Source organism: Aquarana catesbeiana, linkage group LG08 (genome assembly GCF_042186555.1).
Source record: "Aquarana catesbeiana isolate 2022-GZ linkage group LG08, ASM4218655v1, whole genome shotgun sequence".
Lineage (NCBI taxonomy): Eukaryota > Metazoa > Chordata > Amphibia > Anura > Ranidae > Aquarana > Aquarana catesbeiana.
The window spans coordinates 269,635,241-269,651,213 of record NC_133331.1 but is presented as its reverse complement, the minus strand read 5'-3'; the positions used below and the strand labels follow the sequence as shown (position 1 = coordinate 269,651,213).

The 15,973-nt window shown below is 44.3% G+C and overlaps 2 protein-coding genes across 2 annotated transcripts in view; both read left to right on the top strand.

Moving 5' to 3' along the window:
• The window catches only part of LOC141106738 (uncharacterized), a 209,043-nt gene that overhangs the window by 153,107 nt on the left and 39,963 nt on the right, over positions 1 to 15,973 (top strand). Inside the window, 1 exon segment of the mRNA XM_073597667.1 lies at positions 14,771 to 14,956. Within this exon segment, the coding sequence (XP_073453768.1) occupies positions 14,771 to 14,956 (186 nt within the window).
• On the top strand, positions 4,473 to 10,016 carry LOC141106473 (gastrula zinc finger protein XlCGF66.1-like). Its single transcript, XM_073597273.1, has 6 exons — positions 4,473 to 4,587; positions 8,126 to 8,261; positions 9,159 to 9,350; positions 9,437 to 9,560; positions 9,681 to 9,811; positions 9,879 to 10,016. The coding sequence occupies exons 2-6, from the start codon at positions 8,184 to 8,186 to the stop codon at positions 9,882 to 9,884; spliced, it is 531 nt and encodes a 176-aa protein (XP_073453374.1). The 5' UTR covers positions 4,473 to 4,587; positions 8,126 to 8,183; the 3' UTR covers positions 9,885 to 10,016.

The following is a 15,973-nucleotide window of genomic DNA, read 5'->3' as shown; positions in this document are numbered from 1 at the left end:
TTTATTCTCTAGGGCCTCTGCTTTTAAAAAAATGCAAGGTTTGGGGGTTCTAACAAATTTTCTAGCAACAAAAAAACAAACAAACAGATTTTCACATGTAAACAAAAAGTGCCAGAAAATGCCTGGACTTCAAGTGGTTTACAATCCCTACGGGTCCTGATGTCTCAGGACATAACCACTTGCCGACCAGCTCACGCAGATATACTGCGGGAGGTTGGCAGGGCTGCGCAAATCGCTGTATCTTTATGGCGTATCGAGCAGGTGCAGTGGCGGGCAGGCGCGCTCTCGCTCCCACTGCACGCTGCAGGTGCGTGCCCGCCGATCAGGCGGACTCGATGTCCGCCGGTGACTCGCGATCGCCAAGTTCAGAGGCAGAACGGAGATCTGCCAGTGTAAACAAGGCGGATCCCCGTTCTGACAGGGGACATGTCAGAGATCTTCTGTTCCCAGAAGAACAGTGATCTCTATCATGTCCCAGTGAGTCCATCCCCCTACAGTTAGAACACACCTAGGGAACACACTTAAAGCGATTGTATACCCGCAAACGAAAAAAAAAAAACCTGTAAGGCAAAGGCATAATGAGCTAGTATGCACCGCATACTAGCTCGTTATCAAATACTTGCCTTAGATCGAAGCCCCTGCATTGCATCCCGGTCAATGTAGAGGGAGCTGACATTATCCCCTCAGCGTTTCTTCTGGGTTCGGGGGTTGCATGCGGGAGTCCTCTGTTCCGGCAAGTTCAAAATGAATTGCACATGTCTAGCAGGCAGCCTGTAGTGGGTGGGGCCTGTTGGGTCCCTCCCACAGCTCTACACTCTGCACAGGCTATGTACAGCACAGTGATGATGTCACTGCTACTTTTTCAAAGTAATATCTGGGTTTGCAAAATGCATTTGGTGCGCACAAACTAGATTTATATCCATTGTGGCTATTGGGAAATATATTTAAAGTGTAAGTTCCCCTTTACAGAAAAATCTGTAAAGGGGAACTTACACCGGACCCCCACCTCGCCCCCAGCCCCCTGACCTGAATGGCGGTAATCCCCCATCCTGAGCCCCGGTATAGCGGCCTCATGGCTCCAGGGCTTAGAAATCCACCCATGTGATGGTGCAGACCAATTAGTATGCTCCTAAATGTACCTCCTGATTGGATACGTTTAGGAGATTAAGCTCTGGGTGTTTCTAAGCCCAGAAGCCGGGGCTCAGGAGGGGCGATCACCGCCATTCAGGTCAGCGGGCCGGGGGGGGGGGCAAGGATGGGTGTCCTGTGTAAGTTTACCTTACAGATTTTTCTATAAAGGTGAACTTACCCTTTAAGTGAAATGTCTGTGTCCTGAGAAATAACACGCTGCTCACCACTTTAAGACCAAGCATTTTTCTGTTATTTGTTGTTTATAAGTAAAATTTAGAAATTTTTGCTAGAAAATTACTTATAACTCCCAAACATTATATATGCATATTTGTTTTTTTTTTTTAGCAGAGATCCTAGAGAATAAAATGGCAGCCGTTGCAATATGTTATGTCACACAGCAGTGTTTCAAGCGCAATTTTTTTTTTTTAAATACACTTTAATGAACTAAAAAAAAAAAACACAATAATTATCCAAATCTTTTTGTATAATATGAATGATGATGTTATGGTACGTAAATAGATACTTAACATGTCATGGTTTAAAATTGTGCTCACTCGTGGAACGGTGACAAACTACGGTACGTACATAGGCAATGCTTTCAATTTTTTTACAGGTTACCTGTTTAGAGTTACAGAGGAGGTCTAGTGCTAGAATTATTGCTCTCTCTCTAGTGATTGCGGCGATACCTCACATGTGTGGTTTGAACAAAGTTTACATATGCGGGCGTGACTTCTGTATGCGTCCGCTTCTGCACGTGAGCACGGAGGGATTAATTATTATTAATTAATTATTAATAATTACCCTTTCAATTTTTTTCTTATTTATTTTACTTAATAATTATAATTTTATAATAACTTATTTATTCTATATATATATTTTTTTGTCACTTTTAAAAAAAAAAGGACTACTGACACCGCCCTCTGCCAAACTGACACCTTCCACTGCCCTACTGACACCGTCCTCTGCCCCACTGACACTGTCCACTGACACTGTCCACTGCCCCACTGACACTGTCCACTGTCCACTGACACCTTCCACTGCCTACTGACACCATCCTCTGCCCCACTGACACCGTCCACTGCCCTACTGACACCGCACTCTGCCCTACTGACACCTTCCACTGCCCCACTGACACCATCTTCTGCCCCACTGACACCGCACTCTGCTCCACTGACACCATCCTCTGCCCCACTGACACTGTCCACTGACACCGCACTCTGCCCTACTGACACTGTCCTCTGCCCCACTGACACTGTCCACTGACACCGCACTCTGCCCTACTGACACTGTCCTCTGCCCCACTGACACCGTCCTCTGCCCCACTGACACCGTCTTCTGCCCTACTGACACCAACCTCTGCCCTACTGACACCGTCCTCTGCCCCACTGACACCGTCCACTGCCCTACTGACACCGTCCTCTGCCCCACTGACACCGTCCACTGCCCTACTGACACCATCCTCTGCCCCACTGACACCGTCCCCTGCCCCACTGACACCGTCCCCTGCCCCACTGACACCGTCCTCTGCCCCACTAACACCGTCCTCTGCCCTACTGACACCGTCCTCTGCCCCACTAACACCGTCCTCTGCCCTACTGACACCGTCCTCTGCCCCACTAACACCGTCCTCTGCCCTACTGACACCGTCCTCTGCCCTACTGACACCGTACTCTGCCCTACTGACACCGTCCTCTGCCCTACTGACTGACAGTGTCCACTTTTAAGGTAGGCTAGGTTCATATTTTAACTGTGACATTTCTTTATTAATCGAATCATATTTTATGGGCACACAAATGCTTTTGTTTTATTTAACCATGCCCCTTTAAGTCCACCCCCCTCTCCACTGTTGACACAATTTGACCACAGCCACTGTTCACTGCAGCTCGCTATGCGCGCCAACTTACTACTCTCCTAGGGTAACTCAAAGGTGTCCCAAGTCTCTTACAATCCTATATTGTGTGCTACAAAAACAAATTGCCGTGTGCCGCTAAAGTGTTCAGGTTTGGCTTGACAAAAATGTGGCAACCCTAGTTGGACTTCGTGCTGTATGGGTTCTGAGAAGGGCTGCAGCCATGATTGAGTTATGTTCGCTTGTTGATCCTATGCTCTACATTTCTCGTGTGTGTGGGGCGTTATCAATATTATATTTTCTCTGGATGGATAAAGACCCTGTCTGGGTATAATCCACAAGCGCTACTGACCTCTCTACATAAGCGGCCCATGCAAGCTGGTAAGCAGGCATTTTTTACGGCGGAGGTCACATTGCACTCTTGGTGTTGGATAGAGTCAGCTTTGCGGGAATTCATTTCTTTCATCACATTTGGACTTTATTCAATATTGTTTTTATTTTATTGTTCACTGAGACTCAAATGTATTACTATTAGTGTTGATTTATCACTTTGGATGAACATTTTCTTTTTGCAGTAGGACATTCTCTCTTTATTTTTCTTTTTTTAATTTTATTTCATCTACTCAGTGTACATTTAGCACAGCTCTTTTTTTTATTTTGTTTATTTGCTGTGCCGATCTCACAGTTGAGTTGCTGCTTTTGGAAACCTGTACGTATTTAGCGCAGTTTCTTTTCCCTTTGTATCAGACACTAAGAAGCAGTTATCCATATACTGATTGAGCCAGAGATGCTGAGGTTGCCCCAGGTGTAAAAAATAAAAGAGAATGTCAATAAGAAAAGGGTCTTGTTCTGTTATGTCCGCGTAATGTGTACTACAACAAAATGGCCGCCGCTCCCCTACTCTAACTACAGAAGTCCGGGTGAGCCAAACTGCGCAAAGCTACGGACCTGCCAGGAGAGGGCGCAGGTCGGCGTTCGGTCCCCTCCAGTGACCTTTGTTTCGTCAGATTAAGCGACCCGTCAGAATGTGTAACGGAAGTGCCGGTTCGTCGCCGCCATCTTGCTACACCCCGCACTCCTCCACAGTAGGGATACACTGAGAAGGAGAAAGCGGACATGTTGTTACACCCACCGGAGTTTTGCATTTTACACTTATTTTTAACAGTAAATTGAGTTTATATAGTGAAATACAGTACTTAGAATTCCGTCTGTCTGGTTAGATGTTGATTTTTAAAAGCAGCGGCAAGCCTGCTCATCTCATAGGTTTGCTAATCTGACAGAAGTTCGCTGCTATTAAAATTCAACATCTAACCAGTCAGTTCTAAGTACGGTATTTCACTATATAAACTCACTTTACTTTTAAAAATAAGTGTAAAATGCAAAACTCCAGTGGGTGTAACAAGATGTCCGCTTTCCCCCTTTTCACTGTGTCCTTACTATGGAGGAGTGCGGGGAGTAGCAAGATGGCGTCGACAGAACGTCACTTCCGTTACACATCCTGACGGGTCGCTTAATCTGACGAAACACCGGAAGTGAAAGGTCTGATCAGACCGGAAGTGATAGTGAGGAGGCTTCGGACTTCCGTTCGGGCTGAGTTACTGTTGTAGGTGAGTGTTGGTGGAGTGATGAGGAGAATGGGGGACAGTTATTAAATGTTACAAAGGAGAAGAAGAAGGAGGAGGGAGAGAAGGGTAGGCAGAGATGAATAGCAGTGGGTTACCCCCACCTAACTGGAGCAGTTACCCATGGCAACCATTCATAGTGTCTCCTTTGTCCATTAGTTGCTATGAGCAGCCAAAGGGCCCATTTACTAAAGTTTGGAGTGGAGCATTGTGGGTAAACAGGAAGGCATTAAACAGCCCCACTTTGCATCATTACCCACCGCTCTATACATAACCATTTCATCCCCGGAAGGATTTACCCCCTTTCCGATACGGCGCTGCGTCTCTGTAACTGACAATTGTCGTTGTCGTACCCAAACAAAACTGAAGTCCTTTTTTTCCTACAAATAGAGCTTTCTTTTGGTGGTATTTGATCACCTCTGCGTTTTAAAATTTTTTGTGCTATAAACGAAAAAAGAGCAACAATTTTGAAAAAAAAACAAACAATTTTTTACTTTCTGCTATAATATCTGAATATATATATATATGTGGGTGCAGCACTTTGTGCAAATTATATTCCCAATACCTTGAAAAAAGAAAAAGGTAAAATTCAGATAATGGTGAAAAAAGTCTGAAAAAATAAAAGCTAAACCAGAATTTCAAAACGCGGAAGTGAAAAACTACAACCAAATAAGATGGGAAATACATCAAACGTGTTAACCAATGAAGTGCTCTAACACACAGCAGCCAATCCCCAGACGACGTCCTATCGTGCCGAAACGCGTAGGGTGGGGCCTGTGATACTGATGTTATCACGTTTTCCTCTTCGGCGGTTGATGGTTACAGCAAGCAGCGAGCAGATGAAGTTTGAGGAGACGCCGCTATTTATCTACTGTGGTACACTGCGCATAAAGATTTTTTTTTACCTGTAAGTGCAATCTGTTTGAGTATATTAAATTATCTACTTAAATACTACACTATGGGAGCCTGTTCTGTTTTTGAGTGACACGGATCCAGCAGCTCCAGACCTCTATATAGGTTTTTGGGAGACCAAATTTCCTGTGTTTGGTGAGACCGTCTTGGTGGTCAATTAAGTTGGTAAGGAGATTACATACTCACTCCAAAGAAGGGATCTCTCTTCACGTTTTTTTTCCTTGACATCTTGAAAATCTACCGGTTAACCCTTCATCACATGAATATCTATTTGGGACTGTGCTTCAGTTTCTCAATTTCCATTCTTTTGAACTCTGCCTTAGTCTATTTTCTCAGACTTTTTTCACCATTGCATTTGAGAAATTTTTATGGTGTTAAGATATTTTTTTATGCACTTGTGAATATTTTTTATTCATTCCTCAGTATTCAATACTGTTGATTGTGTATTATAATTTCTCACCATTTTGAGCACGTTATTAATCTATTACTTGTTATTTCATTAGAGCACTTCATTGGTTAACGCATTTGATGTGTTTCCCATCTTATTTGGTTGTAGTTTTTCACTTTCACGTTTTGAAATTCTACTTTAGTTTTTTTTTTTTTTTCAGACTTTTTTCACCATTATCTGAATTTTACCTTTTTTTCTTTTTCAAGGTATTGGGAATATAATTTGCACAAAGCGCTGCACCCACATTTTTTCCACTTATTTGAGTTTTGTATTGAAGTTTTTTTGGTGCTGGCAGCTTTTTATTCGTTTCATTCATTTTTAGTATTACATATTTATTTCTAGCACAGCGTTAACCTTTGGGGTATGTATATATATATATATATATATATATATATATATATATATATTTATTATAAAAATGTATTCATCAGTTTAGGCCAATATGTATTCTTCTACATATTTTTGATTAAAAAAAAACACAATAAGCGTATATTGATTGGTTTGCGCAAAAGTTATAGCTTCTACAGAATAGGGGATAGCTTTATGGACTTTTTATTATTTTTTTTTTACTAGTAATGGCGGCAATCCGTGATTTTTAATGGGACTGCGACATTGCGGCGGACAGATCGGACACCTAACTGACATTTTTGACACTTTTTTTTTGGAAACCAGTTAACATCAGGGGCGATCAAGGGGTTAAATGTGTTCCCTGTTTGTGTTTTCTAACTGCACGGGGGACTGTGTGTCTGGGGAAACGCAGTTTGCTTAGCAGGAAGACAGATCTCAGTGACATCCCCTGACAGAACGGGGATCTGCCTTGTTTACTTTGGCAAATCCCCATTCTGTCTCTGCAGGAAATGCCGGACCCGCTGATTGACTCCCCCGCTGGCACGGATCATCGTACCGGTACGGCGATTCACGCAGCTGAGCCACCTTGCCGCAATACATCTGCGGTGGGTGGTTGGCAAGTGGTTAAAGGGAACCCTTCAAAGCCAAGGCCGGTCTGTCATAGTGCCAGGTTGCGGAGGTGCATTAGCTTTATTTTTTTTAGGATTTTGGAGGTCGGCTAATTTATCTGGATAGGCCCCGGGGCCCGGAGCTGGCCCCCGACTCTTCATCCTACAGCTACGGCCTGTGAGTCACCGCTAAAAGAAGAGGCTCTGTATTCGCCTTCCCAGCAGCTAAGTTATTGAAGCGTTTCCGCTTCCCCGATCATGGAAGTATTCTAACGATCAGATGGCTTAAATACCTGCTGTGTGCAATGGTTCCTCCCACTAATTCATACATAACCAAAGGACTTATGAGTTGATGGGAGGAACCACTGCATGCTGCGGGGAGGAGCAGGCATTCAAACCATCTCACCGGTTATCAACATGGAACAAGTAGTCGAAGCATCAGCTCAGCGTCCAATTCCATAAATGAGAATGGCGATGAAAAGGTGAGTACACAGCCTCTTCTTTTAGCTGGTACGTCTTTAGATTTTTGTTGAGCTGTATATCCTATGAACGGTAAATGGTTGGGAAGCCGGGTGATGGATTATAGTTATCTCAAATGCATTTACATAAAAGTGACCCCCCCGTGCTGACAGGTCACTATAAAGCTGAAGTTTAACCACGTAAAGTGGGTGTAAACCTGATTCATGGAATTCCAAAAATTCAGCTTTAAAGTAGAATTACAGCCTAACACTGATTGATCTAAAGAATGTCCCCTCAACAGAGACACCTGTTGCGGTGAGAACTGTCTGAGTAGTCTACGCTCAGTTTGGAGAGATTTTCTTTTACGTCTGTTGTGTCTCCATGCCAGGAAGTAAAGAGAAATCTCCTTAGTGGGGACACAGACCTCAAAAGAAAACCTGGCCAGGATTCTGACCCTTCCCTCATCTTTCCTGAATCTAAAAAAAATACAGTCTTGGACTATGGATATAGAGATAGTATAAGGAAGTTGGGGATGGAGCTTAGGGGCTCTTGTGCAGACAGATGACAGTATGATGGAGGTACAGGTCCTACTTTTAGAAAACTGGCTCAACCTCTTATGATTTCTCTTGAAATAGTAATATCACTTTAGTTGTATCCCTCCTCTTCTTTTGCCAAAGGTCACCCTGGTACAAAGATGTTTGAATTTCTCTTCTTATCAGGTATTTCAAATTGCATTTATTTTTTTCAGGTCCAACTGAAGCCATTTATATGAAAAAAGGGTCCTATATTAATCCAATTGTTGCAAGATGGAGATGGAGCGGAGTTACATGACTGAAAGGATATTACATCTCACCCTGGAGATCATCTACCTACTGACCGGAGAGGTGAGGAGGATTCTGGGAGGTCACATGACATCACTCTTATCTCTATTAATAAAACACAGACCTGACCAGAGAGGTGAGGAGGATTCTGGGAGGTCACATGACATCACTCTTATCTCTATTAATAAAACACAGACCTGACCGGAGAGGTGAGGAAGATTCTGGGAGGTTACATGACTTTAGCCTTATTTCTATTAAGAAAGCGCAGAACTGACCAGAGAGGTGAGGGAGTTTAGGACTGTTGGTGGACTTGGCTAGTATTTAAAGGTCTTGTAAAGTCTAAAAGTTTTTTACCTTAATGCATTCCTTGCATTAAGGTATAAAATGTTGAGGTGTCAGCATCGCCACCTCATCCCCCTTTACTTACCTGAGACCTCATTCGATCCACGCAGTGCATATCTGCAGATCTCTTCTCCCCCCACTTCCAGGTCTCGCTGACTTTGCTGGGGCACCGGGAGCCATTGGCTTCCAGTGCCGTCAATCAAAGCCAATGATGAGGAAGCGGCGGGTGGGGCCGAGTCCTGCTGTCTTTGTCAATGGACACAGCAGAGGGACTTGGGTGCAAATACGCACAAGTTCCCCCCATGGGAAGCAGCTTCCCATGGGGGCACTGGCCATATAGGAGAGGCCAGGAGCGCCGATGGGGGACCCAAAAAGAGAAGGTTCCTGCCCGCTCTGTGTGATTCCATTGTAAGTGTAGGTAAGTATAGACATGTTTGTTGGTTTTTTTTGTTTTTTTAAATGTACCTTTATAACCCCTTTAATTTCAATGAATCACATTCGTTAGATCTCTAAAAGTTATTTAGTAGTATAAATCTCTGTTAACAATCACTGTTGGCTCTGCAAATAAATTAGAACGTATCCCCAACATAAAAATTTGTTGCATTTCTTTCGTTGCAGGACTATGAACCAGTAAAGAAAGGGATAAAACAACATACAACACCAAGCAACTGTCCCCAAACATTAGTAAGATGGAGCAAGAACCAGAGGTGTATCAGGAAGCTATCACCTCCCTCCTCAACACCTGAGAAAGAGAACGACAAGAAGATTTTAGAAGTTATCCAGAAGATCATTGAGCTGATGACAGGAGAGGTGAGCGGTGCCGGGAATTCCGGGACATTATCCAGTAACAGACAAGGGATGTGTCTGGATGGTGACTGTATCATTGTGTGTGTCAGGTTCCTATAAGGTGTCAGGATGTCACTGTCTATTTCTCCATGGAGGAGTGGGAGTATATAGAGGGACATAAGGATCTCTACAAGGACATCATGATGGAGAACCGGCCGCCCCTCACATCACCGGGTAAGAGGAGACTTTCATCTCTTGTAAAGGAGAGAAGAGTATTGAGGATCCACCTAGATACACACATCCTCTGATATAAAAACATAGAAACAACGTATTCAGTGTGTGTGTTTCCTGTAGATGGATGCAGTAAGAGAAATACCTCAGAGAGATGCCCCCATCCTCTGTATTCCCGGGTCTCCGTAGAGGACCAGGAGAAGATCACGGAGGATTCTGTGGACCTTTGCCAGGATATCGATTATGATTATCAAGTAAGTTCAATTTCATTGGATAGAGTAAATTTGCATTTCATAGTTATCATTTTCCTAAATCTTATAGGTTTAAGAGTTGTTTATGCCTCAACCAGGGTGAAAACCTGCTACTTGTTAAAGTTGAAGGTTTGGAAACAGAAGAGCCGTATGTGATGGGTGGTGAGCCGTGTGAGGAGGGGGAGGAACTTCCTCCAGAGATCACTATAGGTGAGTAATAAACATTATATCCTGAAAATAAGTCAATACATTTCTCTATAGCAACTCCTCACCTCAGTCAACATGGCTCATCTTTTCCATTATTCCTCTGTTATTGGTGTTCTTGTGATTTTTGGGATCATAACTGAAACTTAGCATGTGATAACAGTTGCTATGAGATGTAGCAGGGTGCTGCTGTAATAAAATGTCAAAGACTCTGCTATCTTCTGTGCCACCAAGGCTCAGACTGTGCATTGAAAAAAGAAACCTGCTGGTGACATCAGCACCTCTCTGACTCCTTCTCAGTTCACAAAGGTTGATTGGCATCATAGTACCTCTGTGTGTCATGTGACTACATCCCAGCCATAGACTCTCCAGTGATCCCATAAGTTGCATCTTTTGGAATAGGCTACAGATTTACTGAATCAAGTGACCTTATTTTTGTAGAATAGTTTAAAGTGCTTGCTCAATATAGTTTAGCTAGCAAAAGTGTTTCCCTTTACAGAATTGGTGAAGTGAGGGATAGTGCAAAGAATCATGAGTAAGTGTCCTAGTGGTTTTGGGGGCAAGCTGTTTATGCAGATGGGCAGAGTAGAGGGTATGACAGTGGGCAGTATGTGCAGAATTTATCACAGTGGTCATTATGTTCTGGAGAGGAGAGTGGAGAGTATGACGATGGGCAGTATGTGCAGAAGTGGAGGGTATGGCGGTGGGCAGTATGTTCAGGAGAGGAGAGTGAAAAGTATGATGGTGGACAGTATGTTTAGGAGAGGTGAGTGAAAGGTATGAGGGTGGGCAGTATGTTCAGATGAGAAGTTCAGAGGTTATGACAGCGGTCAGTATATTCAGGAGCGGATAGTGGAAGGTATGACGGTGGACAGTATGTTCAGGAGAGGAGAGTGGAAGGTATGATGGTGGGCAGTATCTTCAGGAGAGGAGAGTGAAAGGTATGACGGTGGGCAGTATCTTCAGGAGAGAAGAGTGAAAGGTATGACGGTGGGCAGTATCTTCAGGTGAGGAGTGTGAAAGGTATGACGGTGGTCAGTATTTTCAGGAGAGGAGAGTGGAAGGTATGATGGTGGGCAGTATCTTCAGGAGAGGAGAGTAAAAGGTATGACGGTGGGCAGTATCTTCAGGAGAGGAGTGTGAAAGGTATGACGGTCAGTATTTTCAGGAGAGGAGAGTGGAAGGTATAATGATGGGCAGTATGTTCAGGAGAGGAGAGTGGAAGGTATGACGGTGGGCAGTATGTTCAGGAGAGGAGAGTGGAAGGTATGACGGTGGGCAGTATCTTCAGGAGAGGAGAGTGAAAGGTATGACGATGGGCAGTATCTTCAAGAGAAGTGCAGAGGTTATGACAGCGCACCGTATATTCAGGAGGGGACAGTGGAGGGTATGATGGTGGGCAGTATGTGGAGGGTATGACTGTGGACCTGATATTTGGGGAAGATGGTGGGGAAAGAATGCTATGACCCCCCCTGCCGTGTAAAACCTATGACCAAAGAAGTTTAAACTGTGGGATAATACAGGACAGTTGGGAAGGTGCGGAATTGAACATTGAGGGGAAGAGCAGGCAGATGAAGGTATTCTTAGTTAAGGTGTAAAGCCACATGGGTGCCGGAAGCCTCCAGTGCTCTTCTCTTTTTTTATACAGGAATAAGGAAGGATAGTCCTGTGTGCTGGAGGGGGTCATCTCACTGCTGCTGTGAATTCTGAGAAATGAGTTGGGTGTACTATGGGTAGGAAAGAGACCATTGGGTGTAGTGGGAGTTTTATCTTGCTGAGCTGGAGGCTGAATCTCCCAAATTATGACGACGCTTAGATATAATATTATACAGGATAATTACACACTTTTGTGTTCTTGACTAAATATGGTCTTTATTCTGGATCCTTTGCTTCTGCTTTTACCTTTATTCCCCTCCATCTCTTACTTCTAGATGGAAGATACAAAAGTTACCATACAGAGAGCCTACCCGTTATCCTAGGAGATGATGATAATACCACAGCTAGCCCTATGGGAGAAAACCCCATTGCTCCAAATCTCCATCCACTTCTTCATGGTACACACCTGCTGTCTGATCCCTCCATCAATGGGGGGAGCTTCCCTGATCACTCCCAGTTGGTCACCTATCCTACAGATCACACACGTGAAATGCTCTCGTGTTCAGAGTCTGGCGAGCATTTTCTGGACACTGCTAAACTAATGTCACACCACGGGGCCCACTCCCAGGAGAAGCCATACTCCTGCTCTGAGTGTGGGAAAACCTTTGGTAAGAAAGCAAACCTGGCCAGACACCAGAGGATGCACACGGACGGGAAGTCATACTCGTGCTTGGAGTGCGGGAAGTGTTTTTTGCGAAAGTCCAGCTTTGTGGAACACGAGCGCATGCACAAAGGGGAAAAAACCTATTCGTGTTCTGAGTGTGGCAAGTGTTTCCAGTGGAGATCAACATTGTTTTACCATCAGAGAAGACACAAAGGTGGGTGTATTCACAGCTGGACCTATGCTTAGCTTTGGCAATGTGATTTACAATGAAGGGGAGGATTATAGTTTTTTATCTCTGTATTTGCAGACGATACTAAGCTAAGCAGGGCAATAACTTCTCCGCAGGATGTGGAAATCTTGCAAAAAGACCTGAACAAATTAATGGGGTGGGCGACTACATGGCAAATGAGGTTCAGTGTAGAAAAATGTAAAATAATGCATTTGGGTGGCAAAAATATGAATGCAATCTATACACTGGGGGGAGAACCTCTGGGGGAATCTAGGATGGAAAAGGACCTGGGGGTCCTAGTAGATGATAGGCTCAGCAATGGCATGCAATGCCAAGCTGCTGCTAATAAAGCAAACAGAATATTGGCATGCATTAAAAGGGGGATCAACTCCAGAGATAAAACGATAATTCTCCCGCTCTACAAGACTCTGGTCTGGCCGCACCTGGAGTATGCTGTCCAGTTCTGGGCACCAGTCCTCAGGAGGGATGTACTGGAAATGGAGCGAGTACAAAGAAGGGCAACAAAGCTAATAAAGGGTCTGGAGGATCTTAGTTATGAGGAAAGGTTGCGAGCACTAAACTTATTCTCTCTGGAGAAGAGACGCTTGAGAGGGGATATGATTTCAATTTACAAATACTGTACTGGTGACCCCACAATAGGGATAAAACTTTTTCGCAGAAGAGAGTTTAATAAGACTCGTGGCCACTCATTACAATTAGAAGAAAAGAGGTTTAACCTTAAACTACGTAGAGGGTTCTTTACTGTAAGAGCGGCAAGGATGTGGAATTCCCTTCCACAGGCGGTGGTCTCAGCGGGGAGCATTGATAGCTTCAAGAAACTATTAGATAATCACCTGAATGACCGCAACATACAGGGATATGTAATGTAATACTGACACATAATCACACACATAGGTTGGACTTGATGGACTTGTGTCTTTTTTTTCAACCTCACCTACTATGTAACTATATGTAGCTGGCTCATCCACATGTGCAAACATGCCAAGGCAGGTAGCCAAGGAACCTGTTTCATGCTTTCTGTTTATGACAAATAAAAACTGACAAAATCATTCTTGGCTTCATCTGGGGTTTATTTTTTGAAGCTATGCATAAAAAAAGTTTAATATTTAATCCATCCTTCTCTTGTGTTTGTTTCAGATGGACGATACAACAGAAGTAACAGAGGGAGACGGCGAGGTGGTAACCTCACAGCAGATCCTCAGAGAGTTGTCCCCATTTTACCTAAGCCTAATCCCGTCCTTCCATGTTTATATCTGTCATCTGTTCCCGTTGCCCATGTTGGCTCCTTCACAGCTATGCCAGATCCGACTACCTCAGTCCATATAGGGAACGAGCAACTCCTTAGCCCTGCACGTGCCGAACCGCTCAATGAGGGACCAAACCCAATGCCACCAAAGAAGACATACCTCACTGAGGACGCAAACCCGGTGGCACCACAGAGGACGTACAATAATTTTACAGCCCATATAGAAGATGAAACACTCAAGCATGGCGAACTGCTCAGTGAAAGATCAAACTGTGTGTCACCCCGCAGGATGTACCCCAGTAAGTTGTCAAATCTAGTGCCACGCCAGAGGATGTACAAAGTAGAAGGACACCGACCCCTCAGTGAGGAAGCAAAGATGTTGCCACCTCAGGGGATGGACCTCAGTGAAGGAGCAAAACTGTTGCCAGCCCAGAGGACATACAAAGTAGAGGGACACCGACCCCTCAGTGAAGAAACAAATCCATTGCTACCTCAGAGGACGTACTTCAGTGAGCGAGCTAACCCGGTGCCACCTCATAGGATGTACTTCAGTGAGGGAGCAAACCCAGTGCCACACCAGAGGACATACAAAGTAGAGGGACAACAACCCCTCAGTAAGGATGCAAACCAATTGCCAGCTCAGAGAACTTTTCCAAGTGAGGGAACAAACCCGGTGTCACACCAGAGGATGTACCAAGTAGAGGAACACGAACCCCTTAGAGAGGGTGCAAACCCATTGCCAGCTCAGAGGACATACCCAAGTGAAGGAGCAAACCCAATGCCACCTCAGAGGACATACAAAGTAGAGGATCGGTGTCCAGTTTCTCCATGCTATGATGACAATAACCCAAAACCTGCTGCCTTGAGCCAGGACAAACTGCTCACCGTCAAGAAGGAGTTTTCATGTTTGCAGTGTGGGAAATCTTTTTTCGAGGAGTCCAGCCTCCTGAAGCACCAGAAGAACCACTCGCAGTCGAAGCCGCACGCATGCCCCATGTGTAGGAAGGCATTTTCAAAGAAGTCAAACCTGCTTAGACACCAGAGGTTGCACTCCAAGGAAAAACTCTTCTCCTGCTCCGAATGCGGAAAGTGTTTTCTGCGGAAATCAGTCCTTGTCGAGCACCAGCGCATGCACACTGGCGAGAAAAAGTATCGGTGCTCCGAATGCGGGAAGTGTTTCCAGTGGCGGTCATCCCACTTTTATCACATTAGGAAACATCGGGGCGTGATGCCGGTCTCGTGTCCCGAGTGTGGAAAATGCTTTGCGCAGAAATCGCATCTCGCCCAGCACCAGAAAATGCACGCAGCAGAGAAGCAATATTTAATTTATAATAGCTTTGGGACAGAAAGATAACAGATGGGCTTGCTCCAATAGACCTGGAAAATGTCCAATGGGAAGAGGTTTCCCGGTAGATGTGGCACGCGATTAGCTCAGACAAATACAGCCTTTTATTTTTTGGGGGTTTTTTTTGTCAATACCTACCTCTAGCGATAGTAGCACTCCATTGCCATAAAATGCGACTCTGAACGTATCTAAAGCCCCATACGCACTATTAGATTTTCTGCAGATTTTTGTCTTCAGATTTACCAAAACCATGTGCAAGGGCTTACCTGATTGCATACAAATTGAAAAAGTGTAAGTAAACCCGCCAAGGAAGCTGCCATCTTTGCCTCTGTTTAATCCACAACTGCCATGATGCTGCACGTGATCAGTTATGACACCAGCCATTGGATGGTTTGACAGTTTGGTTCAGAGCACAACCAATGGGAGTGTTACATTTCCGGCACGTTCCGGAAATGTAACTGTTTTATGGATGGGTTTACTTCCGCTTTAAGGTTTGACCTCATATTATATGGTTTTGGCAAATCTGCAGAAAATCTTATAGTGTGTATGGGGTTTTAGTGTATAAAGAGAAGTTATTCTTAAAATGTCAGTCAGATAGTCTGAGCTATATTCTTGTAGCCAGGAGCATGACAAGCATTAGTGCAGTGCGTTGAAAAAAAAAAAAAAAAAGGCGCAGGTCTGATTTTTAGTGCATCAAGCTTGGTGTGTGCAGTGGGGAATGTGTGCAATTGCAAATCCTTTTGCAGGTGAAACAGTGAACATATATGGTACTGTGCAAAGGTTTTTGGCAGGTGTAAAGAAATGCTGTAAAGTAAGAGTAATGTCTAAAATATATATGCTAATTGTTGAGTTTAATCCAT

What these genes read in the sequence shown, in the direction of transcription:
- LOC141106473 (XM_073597273.1), top strand. Translation starts at nt 8,184, where the DNA reads ATGGAGATGGAGCGGAGTTACATGACTGAAAGGATATTACATCTCACC. An exon ending in TTGAGCTGATGACAGGAGAG is followed by an intron (nt 9,351 to 9,436) that starts GTGAGCGGTGCC and finishes TGTGTGTGTCAG; the next exon opens with GTTCCTATAAGGTGTCAGGA. An exon ending in GCCGCCCCTCACATCACCGG is followed by an intron (nt 9,561 to 9,680) that starts GTAAGAGGAGAC and finishes TGTTTCCTGTAG; the next exon opens with ATGGATGCAGTAAGAGAAAT.